Source organism: Peromyscus maniculatus, chromosome 7, assembly GCF_049852395.1.
Source record: "Peromyscus maniculatus bairdii isolate BWxNUB_F1_BW_parent chromosome 7, HU_Pman_BW_mat_3.1, whole genome shotgun sequence".
In the NCBI taxonomy this organism is placed as follows: Eukaryota; Metazoa; Chordata; class Mammalia; order Rodentia; family Cricetidae; genus Peromyscus; species Peromyscus maniculatus.
The window spans coordinates 17,704,334-17,726,149 of NC_134858.1; the positions used below are offsets into that span (position 1 = coordinate 17,704,334).

A 21,816-nucleotide genomic window follows, 5' to 3' on the forward strand; every position below is an offset into this window, starting at 1 on the left:
CAAACTGGTCCTTACATCGAGACCTCCACCCCACGAAGGGCTGGCTCCATCACACAGGGAGGAAACCCAGGCCCAGCGCGTTGCCAAAATCACTGAGCTGCACAAAACCACCACAGCTTAGAGCTGCCCGCCAGCAGCCTCCAGTGACAGAGATCCTGGAGATCTCAGTCCTGGCTTCAGACTCAATGCCCTCACACAGTCACGCTGAGTATTTTCTGGAGAAAAAAGCCGAACTGTATCCAGGAGCATGGTGGTCAGGACAGAGATTCCAACTTCATATCTAGGAGCTGTGGGACCCAAGCAAGTATATTAATATCTCTTCCCCCTCTCCCAAAATATCTTTAAATTCATGGCACCGCTATATAGCCCCGGGTGCTGGCCTAGGACCTGGAGCAATTCTCCTGTCTCCATCATCCAAGTGCGGGGATCACAGGCGTGCACATCCACCCCTGCCTGCTGTTTCCTGTTCTTTATCTGTGTGTGTGTGTGATTGAGACTATGTGATCTGTGTGTGAATGTGTGTGAGTGACTGTGCGATTGTGGGTGTGACTGTGTGAGACTGTGCCTGAGTGTATGACTCTGTGTGTGTTTGTGTGTGTGTGTGTGTGTATGTGTCTGTGTGTATGAGTGTGTGTGATTCTGCGTGCGGCTGTGTATGAGTGTGAGTGTGTGTGAGACTGTGTGTATGAGTGTGTGATTTTGTGTGCGGCTGTGTATGAGTGTGACTGTGTGTGAGTGTGTGTGTGCACACGCAGTTACCACAGCAGCATGCATGAAGGTCAGAGGAGAGCCTCTTGTGAGGTCCTCACCGGCTGTCTTGTAGAGACGAGGTCTTCCGCTGCTCACGCCTGTGTGCCAGGCTGGCCGGCCTGCGGGCTCTGGACTCTGCACTCTCTGCCCCCATCTTCCCGGAAGTGTGCTCGGGTTATGAGACACTCTACCCAGCTTACTAGGTTCTACAGATTCGAACTCGGATCCTCACAGCTGCCCAGCAAATGCTCCACCACTGAACTGCCTCCCTACCCCTTCCTCTTTATATGTTCCGAGACCAGCTCACTGTATAGCTTAGGCTGGTCCAGCTCTCTCTCTTTCTGTAGCTCAGGGTGTCCTTGAATCTGTGGTCAGCCTCCTGCCTCTGCTTCCTCAGCACTGGGGTTAGGGATATGGCACCACCACACCTTTGAAAAACTGCATTTTAAAAACTATTTTAAAATCTGGGACCTGGGACACAACTCAGTAATAAAGTGCTTGCCCAGAATTCACCAGTGAGGGGCTGGGGTGTGGCTGAGGGGTAGAGCCCTGCCTAGAACCCCCAGTGAGGGGCTGGGGTGTGGCTCAGTGGTAGAACCCCTGCCTAGAACCCCCAGTGAGGGGCTGGGGTGTGGCTCAGGGGTAGAGCCCCTGCCTAGAATCCCCCAGTGAGGGGCTGGGGTGTGGCTCAGGGGTAGAGCACTTGTCTGACATGTGACACCCTGGATTCCAATCTCAGTGCCACAGTCAATCAACCAATCAGATCAAAACCTCACTCTGAGCCGGGCGGTGGTGGCGCATGCCTTTAATCCCAGCACTCGGGAGGCAGGGGCAAGCAGATCTCTGTGAGTTCGAGGCCAGCCTGGTCTCCAAAGCGAGTTCCAGGAAAGGCTCCAAAGCTACACAGAGAAGAAACCCTGTCTCGAAAAAAATGAAGAAGAAAAAAAAACAAAAAAACCAAAACCCCCCTCTGCCAAAATTTTCCTTGGAGAAGATAAAGCATAAGAAGTCAGGTGTGTGGCGCTGCAGAGGCAGGAGGATCTCTGTGAGTGATGCCAGGCTAGTCTACACAGCAAGCTCCAGGCCAGCCATGTCTATGTACCAAGACACGGTCTCAGTTTAAAGGAAAGTTCTGGAGATGGTCAACTAAAGATCATTATAAACAAGCTTCCTGCTGCTGCCGTGGCTAATAGGGGGCCACCAGGATGGCTTTACCAATCAGATAGTTCAAGGCTGTACAAGGCGACGACCGCACATGTGTGATGCACTGCCCTCTCCACTCAGGCTCCCACATGTGTACTTAAGAGGGTACGTTTTTCTCCATGTATCAGTTATTCTAGGTTTTAAAGTTGTTTTTTTAATTGCGTGCGTGCGTGCGTGTGTGTGTGTGTGTGTGTGTAGGGGGGGCGTCTACGTCTGTGTATGTTTAACCTGCATGTATGTCTATGCATCATGTATGTGCCTGGTGCCTGCATAAAAGAGAGCATCTATCAGAATCTTTGGGACAGAGTTACAGATGGTGAGAGCTGTGGGTGCTGGGAATTGAACCCGGGTCCTCTGGAAGAGCAGCCAGTGCTCTTAACCACTGCCCCCTCTCACCAGCTCTTTGTTTTTGTTTCTTCAGACAGGGTCTCACTGTGTAGCCTTGGCTAGCCTAGAACTCTCTCTGTAGCCCAGGCTGGCCTCAAATTCACAGACCGTCCTGCCTCTTCCTCCTGAGTGCTGAGACCAAAGGTGTGCCACCACGCGGGCACAGGTAACTTCGTGGGCTCAGTCTCCAAGGACGAGCAGTACCCAAGCTTCCAGTGTGGAACCAACAGCGAAACCTCCACTTCATCAAGCGGCCTGTGCACCTCCACACCCTGTGTGGCTCGGCTGTTCTACAGGATTCCCTCCTGCTGCGGGCAGGGCCTCGTGGAGGGCCAAGGAACATCAGGGCTCTTTACAGGCTACATTTTTTTAAATTTGATTTTTTGTTTTTGGAGACAGGGCCTGATTATATAACTCTGGCTGGCCTGAAACATCATACATAGACCAGGCTGGCCTCATAGAGCTGGTCTGCCTCGGTTTCCCAAGTGCTAGGATTAAAGGTAGGAGCTACCACCACTAACATTTTTCTTTTTTAAACAACAAGGGTACTTCACTGCTCCCTGAAGTTCCTGGGTGCTACTCAAGTTCTGCAAGGAGTTTAAACGCTTTTCCTTTACAGCCGAGTGCAGACGGGACAGGGTGGGGTGAGACACTTGGCTACAAATTTGTCCAGAAGTAGTATAGTCTAGGGTGTGGTGACCCCAGCTGACACCAGAACTGGATTTACACCGTGAGCCAGGGCCAGTGCTGGGGTGTGTCAAACTCTCGTTTATTTATTATTATTTTGTGGTACTGGGGGAGGAACCCCGGGTTTGTTTGCCCCCCTCCTCCCAGAGCTGAGGCCCGAACCCAGGACCTTGTGCTTGCTGGGCAAGCGCTGTACCCAAAGCTAAATCCCCACCCCCTACTGCTGTATTCTTAACTGAGCTGTGGCTCTGGCTTGCTCACTGTCTTTTTTTTTTTGAGTTAGGGTCTCATGGGGCCCAGGCTGGCCTCAAACTCACTGCCTCTACTTCCCAAGTTCTGGGACAGAACCCGGAACTCCCTGTATTCTAAGCCTGTGCTCCAGAAATTGAGCTACGTCCTCAGGCTCTTTTTGTTATTGTCTGGGGGTCTCTCTATAGCCCAGGCTGGCCTTGTGCTAGAGATCTTCCTGCCTCGTTCCGAGTGCTAGATAACAGACATGCACCACGACGCCTGGCTTAAAGCCCCTGATCTACAGTGCTGGGGCCGGGGGTTGGCGGCGCAGCTCTGTGGGTGAGGGAGCTCGCCTGATGACCTGAGATCATCTCTGGACCTACGTGTAAGCTGGACATAGTGGTGGAAGTCTGCGATTCCAGGGTTCCTATGCTGAGATGGGAGGCAGAGAGGACAGCCCTGGAAGCCCTTGGGCTAGCCTGGGCAGCTAGTCGTGAACAAGAGAGAAGCCTTGCTTCACACAAGGCAGGAGGCGAGACTGGCGTCTGGCCTCCACGTGCCTTCTACGGCAGCATGCTTGCCCCAACGCGTCATACACCTTAATAAAAACAGGAGCAGTAAACCTTAGGTATAACCTGGTGCACTGGCTCATCCTCGTAAGCCCAGGCACCGGGGCTAGGGGTCTGAGGCCAGAGGGACAGGAGTGTGAGGCCAACCTATATATATGTGTGATATACATATATACATACATATATATATATGTGTGTGTGCATGCAGTATATATGTGCTGTGCTATGTATGTGTACTGTAGTCTATGTACCATGTGTGTACTATATATGTACTATGTGTATGTGTACGTGTGTGCTATATGTATATACATACATGTGTATGTACTACATGTGTGCAAGATCCTGTGTGAAGAACAGAAGGAAGGAAGACAGAGAAAAAAAGAAAAACAAGGCTTAAAAGGCTCCTTTCAGGCCAGGCATGGTGGCGCACGCCTTCAATCCCAGCTCTCAGGAGGCAGAGGCAGGGGGATCTCTGTGAATTTGAGGACAGCCTGGTCTACAGAGCAATTTCCAAGACTGCCAAGGTTAGACAGAGAAACCCTGTCTTGAGAAACAAAACGTGGGTGGAAACCTTTCCTGGGGCCAACAAGAGGGCTCACAGGGTGAAGGCACCAAGTCTGGCGATCGAGTTTAATCTTGGGGAGGCAACCGACTCCTGCAAGCTGTCCTCTGCCACCCTCCCCAGGAGATAAAGATGTGACGCGGCCCAGTGATCACAGCACGGGCTGTGCAAGCTTGAGGATCTGCGTTCAAATCCCACAAACCCCAACATGGTTGTCCATGTCTGCCGCCCCAGGGCACCTAAGGAGAGGTGGGCGGACAGGGAGTCTCCTCGGAAGCGCAGATCAGCTAGCCCAGCACAACAGCGGTCAACAGCGCACTCCTCCTCAAACCGACGCCCGAGGCTGTGCCCTCACCTCCATGCACACGCTGCTCACACATGCTCACACATGCTCACACCTACACACACCTCTCTCCAGGCTACTTGGGGAGCCGAGCTGGGGACAATCCCAAGTCAAAGGCCTGCCTGAGGCTAGAGTGAGCTCAAGGCTGGCCTGGACAATTGTCTAAGACCTTATTTTAAAACAAAACAAAAAACATAAAGTGGTGGTATGTCAGCTCAGCAGGTAAAAGCATTCGCCACAAGAGCCGGTAGCCTGAATTCAGATCCCCAGGGCCCATGTAGAAATAGCTAGACTCAGGCTGGCAAGGTGGCTCAGTGGCTAAAGGCTCTTGCTGCCAAGCCGGATGACTCCAGTTTGATCCCCAGGACCCACAGGTGATCAAGGAGAACAGACCCCTAAATTGTCCTCTTGCCTCCACACATGCACACAGTGGCCGTGTACCCCACAAAGTCAATAAACGTAATAAAATAAAGAAAAGGAAGACCAGAGGCGGCGTTCAGCGCTGTGGCACCGGCCCGGCTTGGAGGATGCCCACAGCCCCATCCCAGCACTGGAGGAAAAAAATTAAAGTGGAAAAAACAAGAAAGAGAGCGAGGATCTTGTTTTTCTGAAACACAAGACCATTTAAGGAAATCAAGCAGGCACAGGGCATGTTGTTCAAGGACATGGAATATCTAAATAAGTGGCTGAAGGTGGGGTGCAGCAATGATATTAAAAGGGATAGGAAGGCCTGGGGTGGTGGCGCATGCCTGAGGGCCCCGGGAATGCAGAGGGTGAGGCAGGAGGATTGCTTGGTAGCCAGCCAGGGCGCACAAAGAAACATCCTCTTCAAAAAGCAAATCCCGGGCTGCAGAGATGGCCCAGGGAATAAAGGAACTTGGTCCTAGGCCTTGACACTTCGGGTTTGATTGCTCGGACCCACAAAGTAGGAGAGAGACCACTCCCAACACACACAGACACACACAGACACACACACACACACACACACACAGACACACACAGACACACACACAGACACACACACACACACACACAGACACACACACACACAGACACAGACACAGACACACACACACACAGACACACACACACACACAGACACACACACAGACACACACACACACAGACACACACACACACAGACACACACACACACAGACACACACACACACACAGACACACACACACACACAGACACACACACACACACACAGACACACACACACACACACACACACACACACAGACACACACACACACACAGAGACACACACAGACACACACACACACACACACACACACTCACGCTGAATAAGTAAATGTTTGCAAGTAATTCGAAAGGAGATCAAGTATGCTGGCCATGGTGGTGAACATCTGTGACCGCGGGGGGGCGGGGGGGGGCGGGGGGGGGGGGAAGGAAGGTCAGGAGGGTGAGGGGGGGGACACGACACCCATTTCAGAAACCAAAAACCAAAGAATAAGGAAAAGAAATAAAGAATAAAGAAAAGAAATATATATATCTCGAATGGGACGAAAGCTGCAATTGAGAAGCCGGGCGGTCCCAGAACTTGGGAGGCAGTGGTAGGTGAATCTCTGTGAGTTCCAGAGATTCTAGGCTAGCCTGGTCTACATAGTGAGTTCCAGGCCAGCCAGTCAGCAATACACAGAGAAACCATATCTTTCTTGTTTTTGTTTGTTTGTTTTTCGAGACAGGGTTTCTGTGTGTGTGTGTGGTTTTTTTTTTTTTTTTTTTTTTTTTTGAGCCTGTTCTAGATCTCCCTTTGTAGACCAGGCTGGCCTCAAATTCACAGAGATCCACCAGCTCTGTCTCCTCAGTGCTGGAATTAAAGGCGTGCGCCGCCGCCGCCACCACCACCCAGCTTGAGAAATCCTATCTTGAAAGACAAAAAACCAAACAGACTCTCTGGATGAGGAAAAAAAATGCTCTTAACCTCTACACATCTCTCCAGCCCTTATTTTTATTTTATTTGTATTTTTGAGACAGGTCTCATGTGCCCCGGGCCGTCCTTTAACTCTCTCTTAAAACAGCAAACACAGGAAAAGTGAAAAATAACTTCCTTTTTTTCCTTTTTCATCCTTTAACTCCTGATCCCCCTGCCTCCACCCCCCAGCACCGGGATGCCAGCCCCTGACCACTGTGCCTGGTTTATGTGGTAGGTGATGTTGGGATGGACCCAGGGCTACGTGTATCTCCGGCAGGCACTCTCCCGGTGGAGACATCCCTAACCCTGTTTTCACTTTACATTTTTTTTTCCCTTTTCTCTTCCTTCCTTCCCTTTCTCAAGAGGGCATCTTGCTATGTAGCCCAGGCTGGCCCAGAACTCACAGCAATCCTACAGAAATGTGCTGCCAGGCTCAGTAGCCTTTACGTTTTTGATGTGGTTGGGGAAAATGATTTAGGACGTGTGAAAAGCCCAGGGCTCAGGGGCTGGCCCAGCAGCAGACTGCTTACCCAGGATGTAGGAGGCCCTGGGTCCCATCCCAGCAGCTGAAAAAATAAATGAAATCAAGCAAAACAATAATTCCCATCAGCTCTGTGGTGCCAGATATTAAAAACATACTTTTCTTTTCCTCACTTGAAAACCTCATGCTGGCTGTGGTGGCTCACACCCGAGGTCCCAGGCAGGCAGGCCAGACTGAGGCAGGGGACGAGAGCAGCCTGGACTACAAAATGGAACTGTCTCAAATACATGCACTCCTACAAAATAAAACAGGTCTGAGGACGGAGCTGAGCGGTGGAGCGTATTCCAGCATGCTCCAAGCCCCGGGTCCCAGCCCCAGCACCCCATAAACCAGGCATGGTGGCTCCAACCTGTAACCCCAGCTCTCAAGAGGGACAGGTAGGGGATCAGGAATTCAAGGTAATACCGAGTTCAAGGCCTGGGCTACCTGAGACCCTGTCTCCAAATAAATAAATAAACAAATATATTAATTAAATGGAAAATTAAAAATTCAGAAGTAGGGCTGGAGTGGAGTGTTGGCCTAGCATGTGTGAGGCCTGGGTTCCATTCCTAGGACCACACAATAAAACCAAAAGCATGGGAGCCGGTGGTGGCGCACGCCTTAAATCCCAGCACTAGGGAGGCAGAGGCAGGCGATCTCTGTGAGCTGAGGCCAGCCTGGGCTACAGAGTGAGTTCTAGGATAGCCAGGGCTACACAGAGAAACCCAAAAACCAACCAACCAACCAACCAAAAACCCCAAAGGCACAGAAGCCAAAGAACAGACATGTCTGCAGGAGCTGCATCTGGTTACACACCCCTGTATCCCAACACTCAGAGAAGCGGAGGCTGGAGCATGGCCATGAGTGCCAGGCCAGTTCCTGGACTACAGAGTGGGACCCTATCTCAACAAAGCAGAATGGACAAAAATCTAGAGGGCAGCTACACCTGGGTGGGGGAGGCGGATTCTGGTGGTCTAGATTTTTCTGCACTTTCCAATGCTTCTACAAACGTTATACATCACTTTTTTGTTGCTCTATAGCCCTGGCTGGCCTGGAGCTCACTATGTAGGCCAAGCTGGCCTCGAACTCACAGAGACCTATCTGCGTCTGCCTTCAGAGTGTTGGAATTAAAGGCGTGCACCACTACACTTAGCTGTAAGATTTGTTTTAACTTTTATATGTGTGTACATGGGCATGTGTGTTTGTGTGAGAGACAGAGAGAGACAGAGACAGAGAGAGAGCTCTGTGGAGGCCGTAAGAGGGCATCAGATCGCTCGGAGCTGTGATTTCAGGTGGTTATGAGATACCCAGTATGGGTGCTGGGAAGGAACTTAGTTCCTTGCAGGAGCGGCCAGCCCTCTTAACCACTGCGCCACTGCGCAGGCGGCCCTTGTTTTCTGTGAAGTTTGTGGCTGTGTGAGAGAGGGTCTCTTACTGTCCTGGGGTTGGCAGAACAGGCCAGGCTGGCAGGTGAGCCCCACGACCCCCCATATTGGCCTCTCCAAACCCTAAGATTACGTGTGCCACCACGCAGTGTTTTTTAACATGGGTTCAGGGGTCCAATTCAGGTCACCGTGCTTGTTCAAGATCAGCCGTCTCCACAGCACGGGGACGCACGTCAGACCAGAACACGGCCTGGTGACGTTAGCTGCAGCCTGCTAGGGTCTTACATCACATTTCTTTTCTGACACTGTGCCGCCAGAGCACTGGAGCCTGTGGCACTCACCTCGGATGTTGGGACACACACCCCCACACCTCAACTCTTTGTCCACTTCTAGCTCATTCTAGAGTTCGTCAGCCCAAGTCCTTTACCCCAGGGCCTTTGAGCCCACTGTGCACCGGCCTGGTGCTTCTCTGCCCACAGGCTGTATCTCCTCGGTCACATGTTGTTTTGAGCCTCACTCACTCACTCAGCTGGCCTTGAAGCTGAGGTGACCCCCCAACTGTTTAAGCTTCCTGAGTGCTAGGCACCTGAACATATTGAATCAAAAAGACACCACAGCCTAGAGCTGACTGTGAATATCCACCGTACACACAGAGCCAGGCCGCACAACCATGATTCACCGCGCTAGGCCAGAACCCAGGGCCTCACAGCACTGGACAGCTGCTCTGTAACCGGACTACACCCCAGCCTCTCACTGGGGGTTCTAGGCAGGGGCTCTACCCTGAGCCACACCCCAGCCCCTCACTGGGGATTCTAGGCAGGGGCTCTACCCTGAGCCACACCCCAGCCCCTCACTGGGGATTCCAGGCAGGGGCTCTACCACTGAGCCACACCCCAGCCTCTCACTGGGGGTTCTAGGCAGGGGCTCTACCACTGAGCCACACCCCAGCCCCTCACTGGGGGATTCTGGGCAGGGGCTCTACCACTGAGCCATACCTCCAGCACAACAGTCTGTCAGGACACCCAGCACACAGTTTGAGGAGGTTCAGGATGCTCCGGCAGTAGACCACGGTTTGAAGAACATGCTCAAGATTACAGACAGGGCACAGGGAGGCCACCACCCCAGTGAACTCTCACCACCTGCCCTGTTTCTCTCATTTTTTATCTAAGCGCGTATTTCCCATGTGGATACTTTTTCACTTGCTTATTGGGGTCTCTTGCCTATTTTCTGCCTTGGTATTTTTAAAATGACATTTATTTCTGGACATGCTGGTGCACATCTTTCATCCCCAACACTCCAGAGTCAGAGGCAGTGCGTGACCTCTGTGAGTTTGAGGGTAGCCTGATCTACATAATGAGGCCCTGTCTCTAAAAAGTCACACCGACTTAGGCATTTATTTACTTGGGTGTGTGTGTGCCATGGCTTGGTGCATGTGTGGAGGTCAGAGGACAACTTGCTGGGAGGGTCAGTTCTTTCCGTTATGTGGGTCTCTGGGTCAGGCCTGGTGCATACCTTAATCCCAGCATTTGGGAGGCAGATCTCTGTGAACTGGAGGCTAGCCTGGTCTCCATGGCACGGTCCAGGCCAACCAGTGCACTACAGGGAGACCCTGTCTCCAAAAACAAACATGATGTGGGTGGGAGACCAAACTCAAGACTTGGTGACAAGCCACTCTGCTTGCTGAACCGCGAGCGTCGCAGGCCCTGAGCAGGAGGCTTTGCAAGTGTGGTTTCCTGTGTGTGCCCTTAGTGCCTGGGAGACTAAGCACTAAGCACCCACTGAAGGAGACCAAGTACACTCCGTCTCAGTGAGGCCTGATGTAAGCTAGCTGCAGCAAGAGGGACTGCAGTGAGACCCGAGGGAGGACTTCCGGGGTGGCAGTTTCCACAGACAGTGAACATAGCTTTGTCTGTATGTCCGGCAAGCAGGAGGTCCCATGACTGCCCTGGGAGGCACGTCTGGAATGGAGGGTGCCTCTCAAAGATTCCAAGGCAGGGCTGGGCGGGTCCCTGGCCAGGGGCCAGAACCCCAGGGCCGGGTGTTTAGATGGACACGGAACAGAGGGGTGGTTTCCGTAGCTGGCCAGGAACAACAGGGAAGCAGGGAGACACAGCTGGGCCCTGCGGCCTGCGCCCCTTAGTGTCAGCGGGGTTCCAGTCAACTTGGCCTTGGGTCTGGGGTGAGAAGGCCCCATGGGCCCTCGGGGCGGACCCTGGCACAGTGAATCCTTGCCCTAAGCCTCAGTTTCCCCAGCTGTAAGTAGAGTTGAAGCCGGGAGTGGATTAAATGCCCTGTAATCCCAAGTACTCAGGGGGCTGAGGCAGGAGATTGAGGGTTCAAGGCTAAGCCAGGTGAAGTCCCACACCTGACAGACAGCACCCAGGAGGGAGGGAGAGGAGGGGGGGAGGGAGGAGGGGGGAGGGAGGAGGGGGGGAGGGAGGAGGGGGGGAGGGAGGAGGGGGGAGGGAGGAGGGGGGGCTCAGGGCTGGAACGCACAGCCCAGCAAGACTCTCAAACTCCACATAGCCCAGAAGGGAAAGAAAACCCCAAACCGACCGACCGGCCGACCCACGAAGGTCGACCTGATCACTGTCAGCAGAGGAAGCACTGCTTGAGCACTTACTGTATACACTCTTGCCAGGGGTTCTTGAAGGGTGGATCTGTACTAGAGCCCGTCACAGGGAGGAAAGCGGAGGCCCAGAGAGGTGGAGTCACTCTGCTGGGTCACACAGTGACGGAACCCGGGGTACCTCGGCCCATCTTCCTCAGCCCCCCTCGGTGAGACACTGAGAGCAGCTGCCCCCCTGGCCCGTGCCAAGACAGAGCAGCTGTGACCACTCCTATGAATCATCCTGGCAGCTTCTCCTGGGCAGCTGACAATCTGTATACAGCCCTTCCTGGCACGAGGACTCAGCACTTCCTCCCGGGGCACCCCTTCCTCTGCCGAGGCCACTGGGCCCGGGGAGGGTCTCCTCCACCCTCAGGGCTGGGCATGGGAGATGCACTGTTGGTTCTGCCACGGGAGGCCACTCGTGGGTTTTAATGTGGTGTGATATGAACGAAGCGGATCCGTGGAGAGCGAGCCTTTTCGCTCCAGACTCCTTCACCCACCGGAAGGGCCCACAGAACAGACATGCTGGAGACTCCACATGACTTCTGAGCACTGGATCCAGCCATGCCTGAAGCTGTCCCTCAGAACCGCGAACAAAACGCTCTATCTAGGGTTACATGTGCCAACACACACCTGCCATTTCTTAATTCAAAGGGGAGAATTCGCCATGAAGCCAGCAATCTCGGGAACCTCCTTCAAACAACTCCCGTTTTCTGGATCATTTACCTCAACAAAGCAATACACTAGATGTTCAATTTCTTTGTGCATGTATGTGTGTGGGCATGCATGTGTGTGTGTGAATGTGCATGCACATATGCATATATGTGTGTATCTGTGTGTATGTTTAGGCCAGAGGCAAACAGATGGTGGTGTTCCTCAGGTACTGCCTACCTTTTAAATAATGTATTATCACCAGGCAGTGGTGGTGCACACCTTTAATCCCAGCAATGGAGAGGCAGAGGTAGGCAGATCTCTGTGAGTTTGAGGCCAGCCTGGGCTACAGAGTGAGATCCAGGAAAAGCACCAAAACTACTTAGAGAAACCCTGTCTCAAAAAATAAAATAAAATAAAATAAAACCAGAGTCAGCTCTGCCTTTCCACCCTGGACTCCAGGGATTTGTGGGTCATCTGCCTTTAGCCACCCTGGAATTCCAAGTGGGCGTGGCCACAGCCCCGGGTGCTAGGGACCCGAACCCAGGTCCTCCTGCTCGTACAGCAAGCGCTTGCCAATTGTGCCAACTCCCCAGGCCCCCTAGACACCAACTTTCTCTGCCTGATACCCACAGCTCTGAGGCCCACCTGCTGGCCGAAGGTCGATGACGAGAGGCCCCACTGGGTCTCCCCGGACAGTCACTCACCTGCAGTCCTGGCCACACCACTGCAAGCCCGCTCTGTAATGCTGATCTTCTTGGCCGTGTGCACGTGGCTGGTGGTGGCTGTGGGCAGCGGGCACATGGTTTCCACCACCTCATGGCTGCGGAACACCAGGGCGTTCTCGGTGCCCCCAGACGTGGTCAGGGCCTTCAGCCCTGCTCCATAGGGTTCCAGACTCTGGGCTCGCTGTGCAGGGGCCCCCGCTGCCGTGCTGGCCGCCACCTCCACTTCCCGAGGACCCTCCACCACCCGCACGGTGTCCACTCGGACCTGGGTGTCTGGCGGTGGCCAGGCCTGGGGCGGGAGGTCGGCCTGCTGGGTCTGAGCCGCCCGCAGCTCCTGCAGCGCTTTCTTGAGCTGGGTCTCCAACACGGCCACTTTAGCCACCAGGGCAGCTTCGCCATCCGGAATGCCCAAGTCCCGTTCCCGGACCCAGGTGCCCACAGAGCGGGTCTCTAGCGCAGCAGGGTCCTCGGGGGGCTCCGGAAGGTCCAAGCAGAGCTCACTCCGGCCCCGGGTCCCTGAGGGGTGGCCGAGAAACTTCTGGCTCTTGAGTTGCACCGTGAGCTGTCTCTTCTCCTCCTGGAGCACCGACAGCTTGACCTGGAGCACGGGGATCAGCTTGACCTGCTCCTCCAGCTGGCGCAGCTTGCGCAGGGCCGCGGCCATCTGCTCGCGCACGTGGGCCAGGTGACCCGCACTGGGTGTCACCGGGGTGGACAGGCCGGAGCTGCGAGGCGTGGGTGGCAGCAGGCCCACGCCTGCCAGGGAGCTGGTGGAGCCCGCGGCGCTGGGCGTCAGGGAGCCCAGGCCACCCGACGGGGCGGCCGCCTGGTCCTCCAGCCGGCGCCGGGCGTCCAGCAGCGTGCGCTCCACACGTGGGTTGGAGCCGCCACGGGTCTCCAGGGCCCCGTACTGTGGGTAGAAGCCACGGCCACAGTAGGAGTAGGCCGAGTGCCGGCTGTCGCCGCTGGCGTCGGAGCACAGCGACTCCATGGACGTCCACCAGGAGCCCGGGCCCCGCGGCAGGGAGCCCAGGCGCGGCCGGCGCTGCACGGGCACCCTGCGCAGTGTGTGGCCCTTCTCAATGTCATCCACGTACTTAAGAAAGTCCAGGTCCAGGCGGTAGCCGTACGGCGTCTCCACAGAGTATGGTGGGTCTGGCTCTTTGCTGGGGAAGGCTGCTGGGGAGGCCTGGCCAGGAGTCCCTGGAGCGGGGAGAGCCAAGGCCTTAAATTAGCACTTCGGGGCCCCTCTCTGCCCAGCTGACGGCCCAGGGGCAGAGGTAGCTCCTGCCAGAGCTGGGAGCCCACCCTAGATCAACAGGGCCTTGTCTGGCCCTGTCACCCATCCATGACAAGGTCAGGGATGTCCTTCCCCACTCACATTCGGGCTTTCTTCCCGCTCAGAGCCTCACATGGCTGTCTCCCCCCCCTCCCTCGGGCCCTCACGTTAGGGCTGACCTCTCCCCTCGGACTGGCAGTCAGTCTTCCTCCCCACTCTAGCCCTCCCCCCCCTCCCCACCTGCCCCTGACCTGGGAACGGGGCAGGCACATGCAGGACCTGGGCCATCCTCTCTGCTGTTGCTCCTCAGGTGCCACCCAGCGAGCTGTGAGTCACACTGCCTGCGGGTGACCTGCAGAGGTTGACAGGGCAGGCTCAGGAGCGGGTCTTCAGGGAGAAGGGAGGGGATGCGGCGGGCGCCCTCCCTCCACAGACGGCCTTCCTCCCTCGGGTCAGGCACCTCTCATATACTTAAACACCCAAGCTCCCCTCCCTACCCTCGCCTGGCTATAGAAAGTCCTAGAACAAAGAAACCAAACCTCCCTGCCTGCGTGCACATCTGTCCAGGCCTGGACAGGCTCCAGCTGTTCCCACAGCCTCCACATGGCCCCCAGGGCAGGGGGCCGCACCCTTCCTGGGCCCCCTCCCCTGGGCCCATCTCCGAGTGCGCACAGGGAGAGCTGGGTAAGGGATGCCAGCATGGACACAGTGGGATCTCAGAGGGGGGCAAGAGACAGAACATGGAGGGTGGGACCCCTCGGCGACCCCAAAGCTGAGAGCCGAGCCAGGCCCGTGGAGGGGGAAAGTGGTGAGGATACAAGCTGTGAGAAGCCTTCCTCTTTATGGAAACAATTTTCTCTAAAAATAAACAGTTTCTCTGCCCGGCTACATAGAACTTCCTGCCCCCTCAGGATGTGTCCGAGCTGGGAGGGTAGGGGGGTGCAGTAGGGATCGAGTTGGGTGGAGGACAGGGAAGTCATAGAGCTGGAGAGGAGGCAGGAAAGGGGGGGGGGTGCTTACAGCCTGCAGAGAGCTCTTACTAGTCCACTTCAGCCTTGGAGGTCAGCCAGGGTCAGTCCTTTCTGCTGTCTACCCTTCAGCCACCTTGCTGCAGACACCTCCACCCACCTCATCCTCCAGGGTAGACCATTCTAGGCTGTGGATGCCAGGACAATGGGTACCTGGGAGGACGGGGCAGGTGGGGCACCTGTTGGGCATGAAGGCAGGTCTGGGATGCTCTCTCTCTCCTGCTTAGTTTTCCTCCGTATCTCTGCCCTCCAGTCTGCGTCCCTCTGTCTCTGCCCCTCCAGTCTGCGTCCCTCCACGGCTCTGCCCCTCCATTCTGTGTCCCTGTCTCTACCCCTCCAGTCTGCGTCCCTCCACATCTCTACCCCTCCAGTCTGTGTCCCTCCACGGCTCTATCCCTCCAGTCTGCGTCCCTCCACGTCTCTGCCCTCCAGTCTGCGTCCCTCCACGTCTCTACCCCTCCAGTCTGTGTCCCTCCACGGCTCTGCCCTCCAGTCTGTGTCCCTCCACGTCTCTACCCCTCCAGTCTGTGTCCCTCCACGTCTCTACCCCTCCAGTCTGTGTCCCTCCACGGCTCTGCCCCTCCAGTCTGTGTCCCTCCACGGCTCTGCCCTTTGCTTTGCTGGCTTGAACACCTGGAACGCACAGTGACCAATTGTAGGAGAAATTGGCTCTGCATCTGTCTGTAATCTCAGTCCCTCCAACAGGAAGCTGGTTCAAAATACTTTCTGGGGACCTAAGAGAGACACAGAAGTAGGGAGCAGTATTGGGATAGCCTGAGGATTGGGATAGCCTGAGGTAGGAGTGCTGAGATGGAATGAATAAAATTAATAATTACAACACCAACTTGCTTTGTGTTTTTTGTTTGAGACCTGGTCTCATGTTGCCCAGGCTGGCTTCAAACCCACTATGTGGCTGAGGATGACCCTGAAATTCTGCTACTCCTGCCTCTACCTCCCAAGTGCTGGGCACTGCTGGCTGTACCACCACAGCCAGTTATGCCATTCTGGGGATGGAGCACCAGGTTTCACACACGCTGGGCATGCGTTCTACATCCCCAGCCCTGCTTGTTTTTTTTTTTTTTTTTTTTGGTTTTTCGAGACAGGGTTTCTCTGGGTAGCTTTGCGCCTTTCCTGGAGCTCACTTGGTAGCCCAGGCTGGCCTCGAACTCACAGAGATCCGCCTGGCTCTGCCTCCCGAGTGCTGGGATTAAAGGCGTGCGCCACCACCGCCCGGCGCCCTGCTTGTTTTTTAAGAAAAGAGCTTCTAGGGGTTGGGGATTTAGCTCTAGGTAAGCACAAGGCCCTGGGTTCGGTCCTCAGCTCTGGGGAAAAAAAAAAAGAGCTTGTGCCGAAGGGCGCATGCCTTTAATAGCAGCACTCAGGAGGCAGAGGCAGGTGGAGCTCTGTGAGTTCAAGACCAGCCTGGTCAACAAAGAGAGTTCCAGGACAGCCAGAGCTACACAGAGAAACTTTGTCTCCAAAGACAAATTAAAAACAAAACACAAAAACAAAGAAAAAGAAAAGAGCTTGTTATACAGCCTAGGTCAGCCTCGAACTCACTAACTCTCTGGCCTCAGCCTCCCAAATGCTGAGATTGCAGGCATCCTCCAAGCCTCCAGGTTATAATGGCGACTCTCAGTTGCCATGACAACCCCAGGAGATAAGCCCTCACCCAAGTTTATCACTGAGTGTGAATCTTGCCCAGGGTCACTTGTACAAGATGTGATGGTGGCCTGGATTGAACCTAAGTGTGGCAGATTCGCTCAAGGCACCTCTGAACTAACTCCGCACATCTCACTTCCCGGCGATTGGGGGATTGAGGTCTAAGGGTCTCCAGTCATCTGAGGCAGGCGGGTAACTCGGTGGCAGGGGAGGGAAGGGGCCCCTCTCTCCCTACAAGATCCCCGGATGGGGGTGGTGGAAGGAGGCTGGAAGAACCAACAGGTGGGAGTTCTCAGGGAAGGGCCACAGGGTCTCCCCAGAGTGCACCTCCCCATCAGCCTGGGCGGATCTGGGGGTTTTCCTGCTCGCTCTCTCCGCCCCCAAAGTTGGGGGTGAGCAGGACCCCGCCCCGGGCGGGGAGGGGGCGGGGCCTGCGGGGTCCCCGTCTAATGGCAAACATCTGCTGATCCCCCCCCACACCCGCCCAGCAGCCAAGCCCAGCCCGGCCGGACGCCCGGATGCCTTCCCGCCGCTGAGGGGCCGGACCCGGCCACCGGGAGCTGAGAAAGGGGGAACCCGGGCAGGGAAGGGGACAGAGCTAGAGGAGAGGAGGAGCAGAGGGAGAGAGGCAGGAAGGATAAAGGAATGAAGGTGGTTTGGGGGGAAAGAAGCAGGGCCGAGGTCAGGGCTGGGGAGGGGACAGGAGCACGGGGATCCAGACGCTCGGGTTTGCAAAGTTTGGGAGCAGATGGTGAGACTTGGGAGGGACCAGCTCAGAGAGAGGAGTGAGCTCGAGCCTCGGGTTGGAAGTGGGTTAGAAATCCCGACAGCCCCCCCTAGAGTAGCTCGGACCCCACGCCACCCAGCCAGCCCTGGGTCCCACTCGCCTGGCGCGCTCCAGCCTTCGCCGTCCCAGGCGTCCTGCGCGCTCCGCCTCGGCCGCCGATACCCAGCCCGGCCAGCGCGGTAGCCACGCCCCCAGCAGAAGCCCCGCCCCTCCCGCCTCCCGGGCGCCTCTGCAGCGGGGGCTGGGGGCGAAGTGGAAGGGTGGTCGTGGGGGCGCACGCACCCTCGCTGCTGCCTGCGCACGTCGTCGGGGCTCAGTCGCCCCCGGCCACCCGCCCTCGGGACGGGGTCCCTCCTTCTCCAAGCCCGGTGCCCGCCCTTTGCAGCTGGACGCTGCAGGGGGCGGAGCTGGCCGCGGCCCAGCTCGAGGGCGGGTGCGGTGGCGGCGACTGGAGGTCACCCCTCCCCCGTTGGCCGCTGCAGGCTGGAAGCCATCCAGCTGCCGGCCGGGTGTACCGTGGCGTGACCGCCGGCCCAAGCTCAGAGATCGCACTTTCGAGTAGCCCTGTCCCCCGGCCCCCACCTAACTCTTCCTGAGCTAGGCCTCAGTTTCCCCATCAGTAAAATGGGGCCAACCACGTGACCTACCTTCAGAAAATTCCCTTCACACTATTCACAGGCTGACACAAGTCACAGGGCGTGGTTTATTGATTTTTGTGGGGTTGGGGGTGGCCGCCAGGACTCTGAATGCTAGATAATCACCGTGCCGCTAAGCTGCACCCCCAGCCCAGGGATGAACCATTTTTGTTTGCATGGAACTTTCCGGAGCCACTCTGGCTATGAAAGCGCACACCTGTAGTCCCAGCACATCAAAGATGTGGAGCCAGGGCTCTCAGGTGCTCCAGGCCACCTTCTACTACAGTGATTCTGCGCTACGTGAGACCGCCTTAAAAAAACAAACGACCAAAGAGTTAACAACAACAAAGGGAGGGGAGGGGAGGGGAGGGGAGGGGAGGGGAGGGGAGGGGAGGGGAGGGGAGGGGAACTCCCCGGAAGCCTCAGGCCCTGGGACTTCATGACTCCCGGAGCTCTAAAGCGCTAGCCGATGAAGGCACCGGACCTGAGTTCAGATCCCGGCAGCCAAGCAAGAGTTGGGCCCAAAAGTTCCTCCGAAGCCCAATTCTGAGAGCTGGGCGGAGCTCTGGGGCTCACCGGCCGGTGAACCCAGCTGGACCTGTGAGCTCCAGGTTCAGTGAGACCTGTCTTAGAAAATAAGCGGAGCACCAAGGAGAGGCCCATCAGGGAAAGGCACCTGCTAAGGGCGGCGGTGGCGCACAACTTTAACCTCAGCACCCAGGAGGCGGCGAGTTCGAGGCCAGCCTGGGCTACAGTAGAGCGAGTTCCAGGACAGCCAGGGCGGTTACACAGAGAAACCCTGTCTTGGAAAACAAGAAGAAAGTGCCCGCTGCCAAGCCTGATGGCCTGGGATCCCCATGGTGGAAGAGGGAGTCCTGAAAGCTGCCCCCCGACCTCCACGTGTGTGCCATGGCACACATGCACCCACATACACATACAGACGCAAATAAATAAATAAGTGTGACAAAAAATAAAATAAAAACAAGGTGACGAGAAGCCAAGCGTGGTGGCGCACGCCTTTAATCCCAGCACTCAGCAGGCAGAGGCAGGTGCATCTTTGTGAGTTCAAGGCCAGTTGGTCTATAAATTAAGCTCCAGGCTAGCCTGGGCTAGACAGTAAATACAAAACAAAACAAAATGTGGAAAGAAACTGAGGACTACACATGTATCACACATTGGTGCATGTAAACCCTCATCACGTGCACACACATGAACACTCGCACACACGCGTACACACACACACACACACACACACACACACACGCACACACACACGCACAGCACTCTTTCCCATGGACATGTTGCGTTGTGTGCGCTTCAGCTGGACGTTAGCTCCCCCGGGCAGGAACTGTGCCAACCGTCACCACACCACACAGGTTGCATATAAAACTCATTTTAAATTAAAAACAAACAAAACCAAACTTAGGATCCATCAGTGCAGACAGACAGAGGGGCCGAGGGCCCAGCCGTAAGGACGATGTGGTCGCCCCATGGATGAGGGGGCAGGAGTGAGTCCGGAAAGGTGGACAGCTGAGGTGTGGCTGCTGGTCTTCTGGGTGTGGCTTTCAGTCCTGTGGGGTCAGAGGTCAGCCTTCCGGAAACTCGATCTGTTCAGGGAGTTCCTGGGGGCAGAAGGCAGGTTAGCCACAGGACCCCAGCTCCACAGTGCCCCCACCCGCCTCGTCGTCTCTCATCATGCAACCCTTCCAAGAATCTGTCTAGACTCTCCTGTCTATCCTGATCCAAAGGATTTTCCTTTTAAAATAAACCACATTTATTTCTGTGCCACGTGGTGCACATGTAGAAGTCAGAAGACAACCTACTAGAATGGGTTCCTTCATCCCACCGTGTGGTTTCTGGGGAATCAAACTCAGGTATTCAGGCATGGCTGTAATAACCTGTAGCCAGTTAACCGCTGTGCTTTCCCAGACCAGAAGATTCACAAAGGGTTGGTAAATCTACCGCAGGGGATGGGAATAATGTCCATTTTATAGATGTGGAAACTGAGGCTCAGATAGCTAAATGAAGGCTGGGAATGTGGGTCAGTAGTAGGGCACTAACCTAGCGTGTAAAGTCCTAAGATTCACTCTCCAAAGTCCTAAGATTCAGTCTTCAATCTCAGAAGAGAGCGAGTGTGAAGGATGGTTCAGTGGTTAGGGCACTTCTATCAAGTCTGCTGACCTGCTTTCAACCCCTGGGACCCACACAGGAGGAGAGAACTGCCTGCTGTAATCTGTCCTCTGACCCGCACACATGCACCGTGACACATACATGCCCCATCCGCTAAGTCAAACGGAATAACAGAAAAGCAGAATACACGAAGTCACACGACCCAGGCCGGACATGGACTTTGCTGTGTATGGGCACATGTACGTGTGTGCTCATGTTCGTGACAGCCCCCCGTGGGCACCTGAGGCTGGTGGAGCATGGCGCCAGCATCTGGGGCAGGCGCTGGGTGAGCAGAGGCTGCAGGGCCTCCCGTAGGCGGCTGTAGTGGCGTTCCAGTTCCCGGTGGTACTCCTTCTGGTCCGGCCCGATCAGGGCCTTGTTCTTTCTCAGCGCGTCCTCACACCTGGGGGGGGCAGGGGGAGGCTGCTGGGGGCTGGCACTCAGGAGAGAGCGAACACAGAGGCGAGGGAGTCCTGAGGGATTCAGGGTGTGGGGACAGGCATGCAAAGGCCCACAATGGGGCCTGGGAACTTAAATAGGGAGTCAGGCGGGGTGCACAGGGAGTCGGGACGGCAGGGTTATAAAAGCCAGCGCACTTCTTGCAGAAATCCTTGAAGCAGAGTCGTAGTTTGTTGTGATGTCGGAAGAGTTTGGGATCTTCTGGGATCTCGGCCAAAAACACCTGGGCCACTTCCAGGGGACCCTACGGGCGAGAAGATTCATGAAGGCCTAAGCGGCACCTAGAAGGAAGGCCCTGGTAGCCGGCACCCCACGCCCAGAGACGCCCGCCGTGCCTGGTTCACGGTGGGTCCCACAGAGCCCTGCAGGACCATCTGCAGCATCTTGGCATCTGGAGGGTCCTGCTCGGTGGCAAAGGCCAGCTCCCGTGTCTTCTTCTGCATGTCCTCAATGGCCACCTCCACCGGGGTCAACACCGTCTGTGGGGTGAGCAGGGTATGTACGTATGGATATGTGTGCCTGTGCTGGGGTGCACATGCTGAGGCCTGCCATGACCTGGACAAGCCACCCCAAGGTAGCTGGAATCAGGATAGGAAGGTCTCAGGCCATCAACAGTGCTGGAGATTTGTGCTTCCTTGGGTGGGTCTTGACTCAGCTGTCTTCAGTCTGGTTCACACACTGCCTGCCCTTGAGTCTGGGGACTCTAAGGTTGAGTCTATCCAGCCCTGGTGGTAGAGGCTTGCATCTGGAGTCTACAACTGGGGGTCCTTATATTTCCCATACCCAATTCTGCTATTTCCCAAACCCTATCTCTCTCTCCTGAATCCAGGGTCCCTGAAACGCATTGTTTGTGGGCTTCCTCTACCTTTTTCTCTCCAAGTCCTCAAGTTCCTCTACCTTTTCCTCCCTGGACCTTGAGTCCCGGTATCTCCCCTTCTTGGGTCTGAAGCCTCCCGTTCCCGTTCCCAGGCCCGGGGTCCCACCTCCTCACGGTGGCACACTCGGATGCGTGTCTTGATGTAGGGAAAGGCGTGCTCCGTGCTCAGCAGGGTCTTCCTTTTGTGCTGCTCCGCCAGCTCCCCGTGTGCACGCCCATCTGGCGTGAAAGGCGTGCAGAAGAGGAAGGCCCGCAGTCCATAGTTGCGGTCAAAGTAGGTCACCCGGTCCTTGAGTTCGTAAGTGTCAAAGTGCGGCTCCACGTAGGTTATCTGGATATAGGCCTGGGGC

The 21,816-nt window shown here is 55.7% G+C and overlaps 2 protein-coding genes across 8 annotated transcripts in view; both read right to left on the minus strand.

Moving 5' to 3' along the window:
• Kank2 (KN motif and ankyrin repeat domains 2) overlaps positions 1-17,731 on the minus strand; it is a 33,004-nt gene extending 15,273 nt beyond the window's left edge. The window contains exons 1-3 of one of the 3 annotated variants that reach the window (XM_076575827.1): positions 17,609-17,731; positions 14,101-14,201; positions 12,550-13,773 (exon numbers count right to left, since the gene is read on the minus strand). In XM_076575827.1, coding sequence (XP_076431942.1) covers positions 12,550-13,773; positions 14,101-14,137 — 1,261 coding nt within the window. In that variant the 5' untranslated portion in view covers positions 14,138-14,201; positions 17,609-17,731. Of the gene's footprint in view, positions 1-12,549; positions 13,774-14,100; positions 14,202-14,869; positions 14,946-17,426; positions 17,566-17,608 lie in introns of those variants that run through there. The other 2 variants (XM_006982335.4, XM_076575828.1) reach the window with 2 other exon arrangements.
• A 1,217-nt stretch (positions 17,732-18,948) lies between these two features.
• Dock6 (dedicator of cytokinesis 6) overlaps positions 18,949-21,816 on the minus strand; it is a 60,027-nt gene continuing 57,159 nt past the window's right edge. For 4 of the 5 annotated variants that reach the window (XM_016000876.3, XM_006982338.4, XM_006982337.4 and 1 more), the window contains 5 exons: positions 21,573-21,809; positions 20,925-21,068; positions 20,727-20,833; positions 20,372-20,533; positions 18,949-19,583 (listed from right to left, as the gene is read on the minus strand). In XM_016000876.3, coding sequence (XP_015856362.1) covers positions 19,541-19,583; positions 20,372-20,533; positions 20,727-20,833; positions 20,925-21,068; positions 21,573-21,809 — 693 coding nt within the window. In that variant the 3' untranslated portion in view covers positions 18,949-19,540. Of the gene's footprint in view, positions 19,584-20,371; positions 20,534-20,726; positions 20,834-20,924; positions 21,069-21,486; positions 21,810-21,816 lie in introns of those variants that run through there. The other variant, XM_076575825.1, reaches the window with a different exon arrangement.